The sequence below is a fragment of the Podarcis gaigeae genome (assembly GCF_964106915.1).
Source record: "Podarcis gaigeae genome assembly, chromosome: 1".
NCBI classification, from domain to species: domain Eukaryota; kingdom Metazoa; phylum Chordata; class Lepidosauria; order Squamata; family Lacertidae; genus Podarcis; species Podarcis gaigeae.
Genome location: NC_139678.1, coordinates 123612087 through 123624288, shown reverse-complemented (window position 1 = coordinate 123624288; position 12202 = coordinate 123612087). Strand labels below are relative to the sequence as shown.

At 43.2% G+C, this 12202-nt stretch overlaps 1 protein-coding gene across 6 annotated transcripts in view; it reads left to right on the top strand.

Moving 5' to 3' along the window:
• The window catches only part of MYO1B (myosin IB), a 155173-nt gene extending 143573 nt beyond the window's left edge, over positions 1–11600 (top strand). For all 6 annotated transcript variants that reach the window (XM_083705425.1, XM_083705428.1, XM_083705427.1 and 3 more), the window contains 4 exons: positions 1911–2043; positions 2523–2675; positions 3783–3910; positions 9935–11600. In XM_083705425.1, coding sequence (XP_083561551.1) covers positions 1911–2043; positions 2523–2675; positions 3783–3910; positions 9935–10058 — 538 coding nt within the window. In that variant the 3' untranslated portion in view covers positions 10059–11600. The remainder of the gene's footprint in view (positions 1–1910; positions 2044–2522; positions 2676–3782; positions 3911–9934) is intronic.
• The last annotated feature ends 602 nt before the right edge of the window (positions 11601–12202 follow it).

Genomic DNA, 12202 nt, shown 5'->3' with positions numbered 1-12202 from the left:
GCGACTCGCGCAAATATTCTGAAGAAGGGATTTATGTATTTATTTTTTAAATTAAAACCTCGCATTCTAGGAAACCTCTGTGGGGAGCAGGGACTTATTGTGGAAACGTAGATCCCTGCGTGATGACCGTGGAAAATTCCAAGTTTCATGCTAGGGATTATTAGGGAAAGGACTGAAAATAAAATGTCAATTCAGTGATGCTTTGGAAAAAGGAACAGAAAAAGGAGCAAGACCTCTGTGAAGAAAGACCACAGCCATATACATTGAAGCTTCTAGTTTAGTTTACAGCGAAAAAGGGGCAACACAATAGTGGTTTATAAAGTTACATGTGGTTTGAAGGAATTTGAGATTTCTCCTCTCGTAATCCAGATCTTGGGGGTCATCCGGTGAAAATTAATTAGTGGGTGATGCAGGAAAGACGTAAGGAAGGACTATTTTGAACACAGCCCATAATTAACTTAAGACGTGTGTTCGGATACCACTCAGGTCTTTTTTCACTTCGGTATTTAAAAAAAGCAGCCAAAGTTAAGTTCTTTATCTTATCAGTTTCTTAGACAGGTAGGAGCCGGCCATCATATGTTTGGATGAATCTCAGGCAGCACTCCTTGTTCCAGACAGGGGTACACACAGTTCATATTGCTTCAGGAGTTGTAACACTGTCTGCATTCCTTCTTCCTTTGGAAGCGGGGGGGGGGGGGGAATCTAATGCAAAATGACGACAAAAAATTGTTTGGGAATCTTAATAAGTGTTGTAAGAAATGTATTCTTTTTGTAATTAAATATATGTTGGGTGTCTGTTTTGTTAGGAGAGTCCTCTGACATAGTTGCGGATTAGACTCCTGGGCTACATGGCTATAGGGCTATGTGTTCGTCTCACTGGGTTTTGCTCTCAGGGTTTGTACCCCCGTCTCAGTTTCCCAGATGAGGAAATGTGTCTAAAGTAGCCAGAAGTGGTAATTGTTACATCACAAATACACATGTCACACACAACTGGATTTCCTGTGAGGCAAAGCTCTGAGGGGCAAAGGATTTTATTTTATTGCTCGTGCAGGGTCTTAATTTACCTACTGATTATAATGTAGAGGCATGGCTCCCTTAATAGTAGGGGGAAATTGAGTGTACAGGAAACCCAGAAATTCTTCTTCAGCCTAGGAAAATTCTGGGGGCTGAAAACCTCATCATTCCTTTCAGGTTGAGCATAGTGAGCTAGCAAAGCTATCTTCCAAACCTGTCATAATAGTGGTGGTGATGATGTTGATGACAACAACAACTTTATTATTTATACGCGTCCCATCTGACTGGGGTGCCCCAGCCACTCTGGGTAGCTTCCAGCAAAATATAAAAAACACACATAAGAGAACTTTTGTCAGCATCTCCCATTAAATGCTCCCTAAACAGCTCAAAGCCACAATACCTCAAGGACTGCCTCCCCACACATGAACTGACCCAGAACCTTGACCATAATCTGAGGTTATTCTTTGTGTGCCTCCTCCATGAGAGCTCCAGAGGGTGGCACCACAAGAAAGACCTTTTCTGCAGTGGCTCCCTGCTTGTGAAATGCTCTCCCCAGGGAGGCTTGCCTGGCACCTTCATTGCATGTCTTTAGGTGCCAGGTAAAAACATTCCCCTTCTCCCAAGCCTTTTGATAATTCCTGGGTAATTACTGGATAATTAAACTGTCTATGGCCTTTTAAACTGGGGCGGGGGGTGTATTGTTTTCCTTATGTTACTGTGTTAGATATTTTTCTGCTTTTATATTGTAAACCGCCCACTGATCCCCGGATGAAGGGCAGTATAGAAATTTCATTAATCGCCAGGCAAGTGGCTGTTTGCAAGCTTGACTAAAGGCATGCCAGTGGAGCCATTTTATGAGCTTTCTTCATCTCTTTCTTTCTGTTGTCTCCCTCCAGTGTTGGGCAGCCTTTCCAAGGGGCTTACCTCGAAATCAGCAAAAACCCCAAGTATAAGAAACTAAAGGATGCCGTGGAGGAAAAAATCATCATTGCTGAAGTAGTAAACAAAATCAACAGAGCAAATGGAAAGGTAACACACACAAAAAAAGCTTATACCCAATGAGATTCATTTTTTGTTCCCTTTGACTTATTTTACATAAGCTTATTACTGTGTGAAGCAAAAGCAAAAAAATGTTGCTTTTAAAAATCCTGTATCCCCAGTGCTAAGGGTCCTTCATTCTAGTTTGCCTTATTTTAGAATAGCTATTCCCAATGGTGATGGAATGTTCAAAGGCATAAGCATCAGTGAGACTTGTGACTTATCCTGTCCCTAGTTAACTAGATCCTTATTCCCATTTCCGTAGCCATTTTGTAATTCATTCCTCCATTTCAAGATCGCAAATTCATTTGGAAAGGGTGGCCCTTTCGCCACTGAACCAAAATGGCTGCTACTTTTGTCATGTAGACTTGAAAAATCTTGGTACAAGCCAGACCTTGAAGTTGCATTGCTTCTTTAATAGCTACCCCTATGTATTAGCCCCGTGAATAATCCCTGTTGTTCTTCCTCAGTGCACTGCTAGGATTTTCCTGCTCACAAAAAACAACGTGCTGCTTGCCGATCAGAAATCAGGGCATATCAAATCAGAGGTTCCTCTAGGGGACGTCACGAAGGTGTCCATGAGCTCCCAGAATGATGGCTTCTTTGCTGTGCATCTCAAAGAGGTAGGTAGGAAATCCTGTATAATATGAGCAAACGCTTCATAATTCAAAACTCGGGATGGTAGTAAATCACAGCCTATACAGAATAAAATGGGAATTTTCTGCTATCTGCACACTGTATGTGTAAATACATGATGTTTCCTTTGAACTGGCAGCCTCAACTACAAGTTTGCTATACTTTCAGCCCCTTCCCTATCCCCCCCCTTTGAACAACATATAGCAACAATAACGTGCCCAGTGGTACATTCCACTAAAGTTTCGTATGTACTATGTACAGTGGAACCTCTGTTTTCAAACGTAATCTGTTCCGGAAGTCCTTCGACTTCTGAAATGTTCAAAAACCGAAAATCAAAGTGCTGTCAACAAAGTGAATGGTGAAAATGGAAAGACGTGCTGCGAAAGCTGTTCAACTTCTGAGGCACGTTCAAAAACAGAAGCATTCACTTCCAGGTTTTCAGCGTTTGGCTTCTGAAACGTTCAGCAGTCAAGACGTTTGAAAACCGAGGTTCCACTGTAGTACACAATAAGTTTATCTGTGTATTATAAATTTTAAAATGCTGTCCACAGGGACAGTTGTAGGCAGAATAAAAGTATTTTCTGTCTCATTTGTAAAGGAAAAGAAGGCAAAGCACGTTTCACCAAAAATGTCCTTCCTTGAAGTGCCTTCTGTGCCGAGTAGGGCACATTCCAAATATTATTTAGCCAAACTTCAATAGGGATTTTAATAGATTGTTTCCAGTACTGGGCTTTGGTTAATTGGGCTGCTGATAACAGAAAAAAATGCTGCGGGCTTATCCACACTTATCCTTTGCCCTATGCGTTCCAGGCACAACTCCACACTTTAAAGCTCCTTGTTCAAGTGCTCTTTTTTCCACTCACTTTTCCTGTGAAAACCTGCTCTCTAAAGCTGAAGCGCAGCAAACAGCAATTCAGGTGTTTCATGGATTGCTGTTTGCTCCAAATCAGCTGCAAAGAGCTGGTTTTCAGGAAAGCTCTGGGGCAGGAAAAAATAGCGCCAGGAAACAGAGCTCTAAAGCTGGGAGAAAGTACGGATAATCCCTGTTTGAATTTGATTGAATGATAATGTGCGAGTTTCCTTTTCTGTGCCAGGGATCTGGAGCAGCTGGGAAAGGGGACTTCCTGTTCAGCAGCGATCACCTGATTGAAATGGCCACGAAGCTTTACCGCACGACGCTCAGCCAAACCAAGCAGAAGCTCAACATTGAAATATCTGATGAGTATGTGCTGGCATTTGCCCACTTTAAACAGCTTCTGCTGGGAGAATTTGAAATGACTCTAAATGAAAAGATTGAAACTGATTTAATAATATGAAAACAAACTGAAGGTTAAAAATAGGAAGGCTGATGAGAAACAAACCACCATGGAGAGACAGGGAAAGCATGTGGAAGCAACAGCCTTGAAACTGTTTAGCGAGGGGGCCACCACAGAAGTGGCCACACTCTGCTCTCCATTTCCCCAACCTGCCTGACTACAGCTGTAAGTCTGGGAAGCCAGTGTTAGGACTCCTCCCTACAATAAGGTAGTTTTCAAAAAGAACTTCAGTTATCCCTTTGCTGCCTTATGCAGCATTGCTCCCTAACAATATTCAAAGCCTGCCCACATGACATGGGTCAATGGCCCATCTGGTTGTACGATTTGGATCTTTGGGTCTCTCTCTGCTATTTGAGCAGGGACGCACATTTATGCTTTTAAAACAGTCTTTTCAGGAGTTATTTCTTAGCCCCAGCTTCATCTTGACAATTTGACTGGGACTTAGTAATGTGTGGAACATAATTGATTCCACTGCATGATCAGTTTTCTTACTCTTCCTTTGAATAAGAGGCGATAAAAATCAGAGTCCCCTAGTAATCTTGGTGTGTGTTCTTGTAAAACGGGGGTCTTATGCATTCCATTACTTTCTCACCCATTTATTGCTATAGAATTACTTGCTCGCAGGAGGGTCTGGAAGAAAGGGAGACTTGTGAATTTTCAGATGACTTATTTTTGGCGTAAGCTGAATTGTCAGCGCAGATGGTGTTTTGGAGCCCTTTTTTATGCAATAGGAGGGGGAAATTGATTTAATCTACTAGTAAACCATAATTTTCGATAGCCTTTGCTTCCAAAGGTGCCAGACTTGATCAAAATTAAATCTGTGTGTGCTTGGTAAATATTTAGCACACTGGATGAGTCTGCTTAAGGCAATTTCACTTACGTGATGTAACCCTGCAAGTCTGTTTCCTAATGATGCAAACAAGGCCAGACTATGGTAATCCCTAGCGTACAACTACTTGTGTTTGCATTTGTGTAGGTAAGGGGACTGCTAGTTCTACAAAGCATCGAAAAGTAGGTATACAGGACTTGCAGGGAGCATGTGAGCGTATGGTCTTCAAACGCAATTATGGTTGTGCTTGTATGTTGCTCCTTTAGTCTAGCAATGACATATGTTTATACAGGTGTACCTTGGTTTTTGAACACCTTAGTTCTCGAACGTTTTGGCTCCCAAACGCTGCAAACCTGGAAGTGATTGTTCCAGTTTGCGAGCTGTTTTTGGAAGCCGAATGTCCAATGGGGCTTCCATGGCTTCCGATTGACTGCACGATCTTCCTGCAGCCAATCGCAAGCCGCGCTTTGGTTTCTGAACGTTTTGGAAGTCAAACGGACTTCCGAAACGGATTCCGTTTGACTTCCAAGGGACGACTGTATTACCAGGTGTCCCTTTGGGGCAGAGGGATCGAAAAGAAACTGAGGAGCAGTGCTTAACACCTTTAATTGGGACTACTGCTCTGCCCCTAGAAACTGCATGAAAGGCGATGGTGCATTGGAGCTCAGAATATTAGTTGGGGGGCACTGCAACTCAGGGACAGACCATGTGCTTTTGCTTTCAGAATGTCCCAGGTCCAATCCCCAGCATCTCTGGGTAGGGCTGGGAAATATTCCTCCCATGATTCCCTGGAGAACTTAGCATAGGCAATACTGAAGTGAACAGACCAATGATTCGACTTTGTGTAAGGTAGTTTTTATGAGCTGGGGGCCCTCAGCCACCAACAGATGAGGAAGGTGCGTTAGGTTTCTCTACATTGGCTTACAACAGCGTAACTACTTCCACCATCCCTAGCTAGCAGGACCAGTGGTCAAGGATAATTGGAACTGTACAGTCGAACCTTGGTTGTCAAATGTCTTGGTCGTCAAACGTTTTGGCTCCCGAACGCCGCAAACTCGGAAGTGAGTGTTCTGGTTTGCAAACATTCTTTGGAAGCCGAACATCTGACGTGGCTTCCTGTGGAGTGCAGGAAGCTCCTGCAGGCAATCGGAAGCCACACCTTGGTTGTTTTCTAACGTTTTCAGAAGTCGAACGAACAACCAAGGTACGACTGTATTCCAAAAACAACCAGAGACCCAAGTTTTGGAAACACTGGCTTACAGCAACTGTTGCCCTTCTTCTATGCATCATTATTTGTTGTGGTCCTTTCCTTGCAGCCTTTCAGATGATGGCGCATGATGAAAATATGAATAAACATTGCTCACTAGGACTTGTAGTTAACTGGTGTTTGGGACAGGATTGGTGTAACACTGCTGACCATTAGCCACAGTTTTTCAGTTGCTGGCTGACGTGCCGTTTATGTATTTATTTAATCAGTTATTCCTCTCCTGCCTTTCACGATTGCAATCCATCTAAAGTGGATTACATGTTACAGTGCTTTTTAGTTGAGGGAGAGCGAGAGAGAAAGAGATGCAATCCATCACCAATGATGGATGGAGCACTGCACTCTAAAAGGCTGACCACTTTTGCCATAAGGTTTTAGGGGAAGGGTTTGAGTGGATGGGAGTTCTGGGCTAATGCCTCATCAGGGACTCCCAGCTGGGTAGGTGGAAAGATGTACTCTGTAGAAGCTCTGAGAAGATCAGGCTCCTTCGTCCCAGGAGCTCTGCAGTTAGTTTGATTTGTGGCTTCTGATTTAAGGCAAAAATCCTTTTGAAGTGTGCTAAATCCCTGTTGGAAACCTCGCTTAAGATAAAATGCTGGAAAGAGAGGCTGCCTCTTCTAAAAAGGTGGCGTGCTTTCCTGCTTTGTTACCAATGGGATCTGTCAGTGCTAAATGGTGCTATGATGTTTATTGTTTCTGGAGCTGCTGTACTGAATGTGGAGGAGGGGAATATTCAGTAACACTTAAACTAATGGTTTGCAAGCTACTGGGAATTTAGCCTAGCCACTTGGACGTAGCAAAGCCAAGAGAGGGGAGAGGGTGTCCAAGAATTCAGTTACACAACTTGGACAGGGCTAAGTAGGAAATAACGTGGTCACTGTGAAAAGCTGAATAATATGAAAATGAAGGGTTTTAGATATTAAATGGATTCAGATAAGCCCTAAATTATCATACAGCAGATATTTGGGAGACAGGGCCCAGATGTAGCCAGTTCTACCCTACCCACCAAGATGTTTCTTAGAAGCTTGGTTTTACCTTATTATTTTTAACAAAGCCTTTCCAATGGCTGAGAGAACCCTCCAAATGTGATTGTGCAGTTGCCTTGAAGAGCATTCCTTACATGCAACAAGGATGTATCAGCATGTTGTTTGAAAAGCAAGGCACCGCCGACCCAAAGTTAAACCGTTGATTTCAACTGGAGAGGGTTGGACACATGCCTTGCTTCCCCGTTGCAGTAAATGGGGTCTAAAAAGTGATTAATTTTGGCTGAATTGTGCCCATGGTGGTTACTTTTGTAGGACAGGGCCTGGTGTGTCCAGCAAAGAACCATTCAGTCTATCAGCAGCAAGGGAGAGGGACATTCTGATGGGAGCAGCTAGAAGGGAGGAGGGTTGAAATTGGTAGGAAGAAGGGACCAGGCTTTGGAAATTACATTGGAGCTACATGGGACGCAGGTGGCGCTGTGGGTTAAATCACAGAGCCTAGGACTTGCCGATCAGAAGGTTGGCAGTTCGAATCCCCGCGATGAGGTGAGCTCCCGTTGCTCAGTCCCTGCTCCTGCCAACCTAGCAGTTCAAAAGCACGTCAAAGTGCAAGTAGATAAATAGGTACCGCTCCAGCGGGAAGGTAAACGGTGTTTCCGTGCGCTGCTCTGGTTCGCCAGAAGCGGCTTAGTCATGCTGGCCACATGACCCGGAAGCTGTACTCCAGCTCCCTCAGCCAATAAAGCGAAATGAGCGCCGCAACCCCAGAGTCGGTCACAACTGGACCTAATGGTCAGGGGTCCCTTTACCTTTACCTTACATGGACATAGTAAGCATATACGTATTAATACTTATTTTATGGATCTCTGTGGGTGGTTAGACACATGTGAAGGCAGGAACAGTGATTCAAATGGTTAGCCAACATTGTGCCCTCCATATATTGTTGGATTCCAGCTCCCATCAGCCCCAGCCAGCATGGCCAATGGTCAGGGAAGATGGAAGTTGTAGTCCAACAACATTTGAAAGGTACCACATTGGCTATCCTTGGGTGAAAAAATCTGTTGAGGGCCGGGGGGTGGGGGCTGTTTCTGAATTGAGGGATTTGGTAAGAGTAGTTCACAAACAGGACCAGGTTAGGTAGTACCCCTTAGAGTACACCTCAAAGGAAAAGTGGGCCGTTTGTGGAAAATGTGGGCTTTCCAACTTCGTTTACTCAGTGGCGTAGCGTGGGTTGTCAGCACCCGGGGCAAGGCAAGTAATTTGCGCCCCCTAACCCGTGGATTTGCGCCCCCTAACCCTATCCCCCAGATGTTGCGCCCGGTGCGGCCGGCCCCCCCTGCACCCCCCACGCTACGCCACTGCGTTTACTAACTCTGCCACCCTCCGTAAAGGTTTCTTTTTATTTGTCAGAATTGCTTTGACTTGACTTTAGAGCAGGGGTCAGCAAATGTTTTCAGCAGGGGGCCGGTCCACTGTCCCTCAGACCTTGTGGGGGGGCCGGACTATATTTTGAAGGGGGAACAGAACGAATTCCTATGCCCCACAAATAACCCAGAGATGCAGTTTAAATAAAAGGACACATTCTACTCATGTAAAAACACACTGATTCCTGGATCGTCCACGGGCCAGATTTAGAAGGCAATTGGGCCTTAGTTTGCCTACCCATGCTTTAGAGGATTAAAAAAGAAAGACATCGCAGAATACATTAGCTAGCAAAGATTTCATGACTTGAGAATAGAGAGCAGTCAGTTTGCAGTGAGCAATTAAGACTTTGCTTTCTTCTGTCTTAAGCAGAAGGAGGATGAAGGAATCTCTTGGTATCTTCCTTGTTCCATGAGACCCACCAGGCGGGGTTGGAGGAATGTGTCCCATTTTGACTCCATTATTTCCTCGCGTCAAGTGTGGCGGGGAATAAATTTATCTGTACTCAATGTGCTGGAGGCTGGGATACAGCTGAAAAACATTTTTGATTGTTTCAGCCGGCAGTAGAAATTCCGGCACACCATATTGAGCCAATCTTGAACGTAAAGCCAAATTGTGACATTTTGTATTTATTCCAGTGTCTGCATTTTGATTTTATTTTTGTAAAAGCATGCTAAGTGCTGTAGGGCAACACAGTAAGTGTGCCAGCCACCTTCTTTCCTTTTCTCTGTATGATTCTCTCTGCTGTACTCCGTGCTCTGGCAACTTTCCACATTAGCTTATTGCAACACACTCTACGTGGGGCTGCCCTTGTAGATGATTTGGAAACTTCAGTTGGTCCAAAACAACTGAAGTTATCTTTTATCAAATAGCAGCCCTAGTATTTGCTTTTTAAACGGTACTTGGCCTGATACCCGAGATAGAAAATCTGGACATTCTTCTTGTCTGCCCTCAACAGTAATATTTCTATTTTTTTTTTAAAAAGCAAACCTTTTGTATTTGTTTAAAAACCAATAAAAAAATTGTGTTTTTTTTAAAAAAGCAAACAAAAGTATCTGGCATTTGCAACCTGTTAATAACCCATTAACAGAATGTACAACCTGCCTCACTGCCTGGTATAAGCAAATTTTGGAGGTAGGTCACTAACTTAGCACTATGGAAGATAAGCGAAAATCAAGGGTGGCGGGAAGGGGGAGTAGATTTGCAGTGAGTTACTGGGTAGGAATATCCAACGTTGGCCATATTCAGGTCCATTGATTTTAGCATGTCTTCTCCAAGTATGATTAACGTGAGATAATCACCTTCTATTTTATTGCTAATATGAAGAGGGCTTGTGATGTGTTTGCACTTCATTGCTTTCTCCTTTCTGCTGCAGCCAACTGGGACGAACACCATACCAAACTGAAACCTGGGTTTTTTTTGCACCTCCTAGGTTCCTCGTTCAGTTCAGACAAGACAAAGTGTGCGTCAAGTTTGTGCGGGGCAACCAGAAGAACGGCAACGTGCCCACTTGCAAGCGAAAAAACAACCGGCTTCTCGAAGTTGCTGTACCTTAATTTATGCACGCACTCTCCCTTCAATTCTCCGCAATGGTGCAATTTTACTCATTTGGCAGGGGGGTGGGGTGGGATTTGAGGGGGGAGCAGTCTGCTAAAAGGTGCGACTAACTTATTGACCACCCCCCTTTTTTTTTTTAGTTGTTACAGCTTTTGGTTGATTTTTATATATAGGCTTTGTGTGCTGATAGCATATTATAAACAGAAGGATGCCTTGTCGCAAATAATTTCTGTGGTCATTCCTTACTTTTTAATGCCGCATATCGTAAACCCTTTCATGGCCCATTCCTCATATTTATTCTTTAGAGCAGAATCCTTCGCCGCAGGCTATATATATCCATTTCCTCCCAACCCTATTCTGTGGCAGAGCTCAGTCCAAAGGGTTAATCATAAACCAGGACTGGAGAGTCTGGCAAAATTCTGGGGCTGCTGCAGCTACCTTGTTAATTGCAAACAGCACAAAGCACCAAGTAATTTGATCTTTAATGGAATATGTGGGTCAGAAAACCCTAATTCTGCAAAGCAGAAGGAATGTACGACTGCATATGTAGCAGCTGCATATGGTTTTTTGTTTTGTTTTATTTACAGTGCGGGTGGGGGAAACCTAGCATTCTGCCTCAGACTTTTTAATTGTCAGCTTTTAATGCCTTTGTAAGACTAGGAAGCAGAAATGAGTCCATTAAAGAGGCAAGAAGTGCGTTAAACGGTTAACAATAGCCACACAACAGCGCAATGCATCTCTTTTGTTCTCTATGGGGTCTCCCACCCCTCTTTAAAATGACCCTTCAATGTTTAAAACTCCTTAAAAAGCAGTTGTTTGCATGGGGAAATGAGAGGGCAAGGTATTTTACACTACGTGTCAAATGAAGGGATAGAGGAATTTTCTCTCTCTCCCCCAGATGTTGGCATGCGTGCTGTACAATGTGCAATAAAGCATTCATACAACTTGTGAAAATTATTTATAATAACTTCTGTGGGTAATAAAAGAGGAGAGATCCTGCGTATTTGTTGTGAGGACTTAAGTTAGGCTAGTTCTATCTTAATGTTGACGTTATCACTTTGGAAGAAGGGGAAATCATTTCGGTGGGGAGGTATGATGTACATAAATTTGATATTAATGATAAATAATTGTTTTAATTCTGTGCTGTTTGGTACTCTTGTGATAACCATATTTTTGTATTTCAACCAGTTTTATATAAGTTTGTGTGCCTGATATGTAATGTGTGCACAGAAACACTTTACAATCAAGAACTGCATTCTAAACTTCCTGAATGGAGATTGCAGCTTAAAGCCTTGTATAAACCAGGAGAATTAGTGGAACGCCTTGATTTATGGAGTATCGTTTTCCAGTGTTTAGACAAAAGTTAGCTAAAAGAGATTGTTGAATGTGACTGTTTGACTTGTTGATGTAAGGATGGTTTTAGATCTATTGTATTCTCAGACTGATGCAAGAACTTGCCTTCAAGGAAAGCTTTCTGCACAATATGTGCAATGCAAAAAACAAACAAACCCAAGTATAAATAAAGAGAAGCTTTGAAGCAATGGCTTGTCATGTTTGGCCTTGGGTTATTTATCAGCCATCAAATACGTGGTGCTTTCTTGTAAGAGTGCAGAGTAGAAGAATTAACGACAGCAGATCTATTGATAATATAGGACCCCCCCCCCCCCGATGCATTTCTTAAATAGAAATCTTCCTGCATCTGTATTTCCATCCCATTTGATCTTTGGTGAAGTAGCTTCAGAAGAGCTTTTAACCACTTGAGCTGCTGCTTCATATTAAAAGCAGAAAACCCAAATTTACACAGCTCATATTAAATAGTAGCTTCACCATCTGAACTAAGAGGATTCTTCCAATATATGGAGCTGAATGCGATCCCAACACCTCTGCATATTTGTGTGGCCATGGAACCTAATGATGCTATTCAGATGAAGAGGCAGGAGACCTCACAGGTTGGTTTCTCAGTGGCTGGGGTCAGCAGGAAACAGGCCTATCTCCCAGCCCAATAGTGCCCCCCCAAATGAACCCCTTTATCCCCACATAAGTGGGTGGGCAGGTATGATTAATTCATGTGGGAAAAGTAAAACACAATTAACATTCAGGGGATCTGGCTACTAGGGCTAGGAGATATATCAATATATTGTCC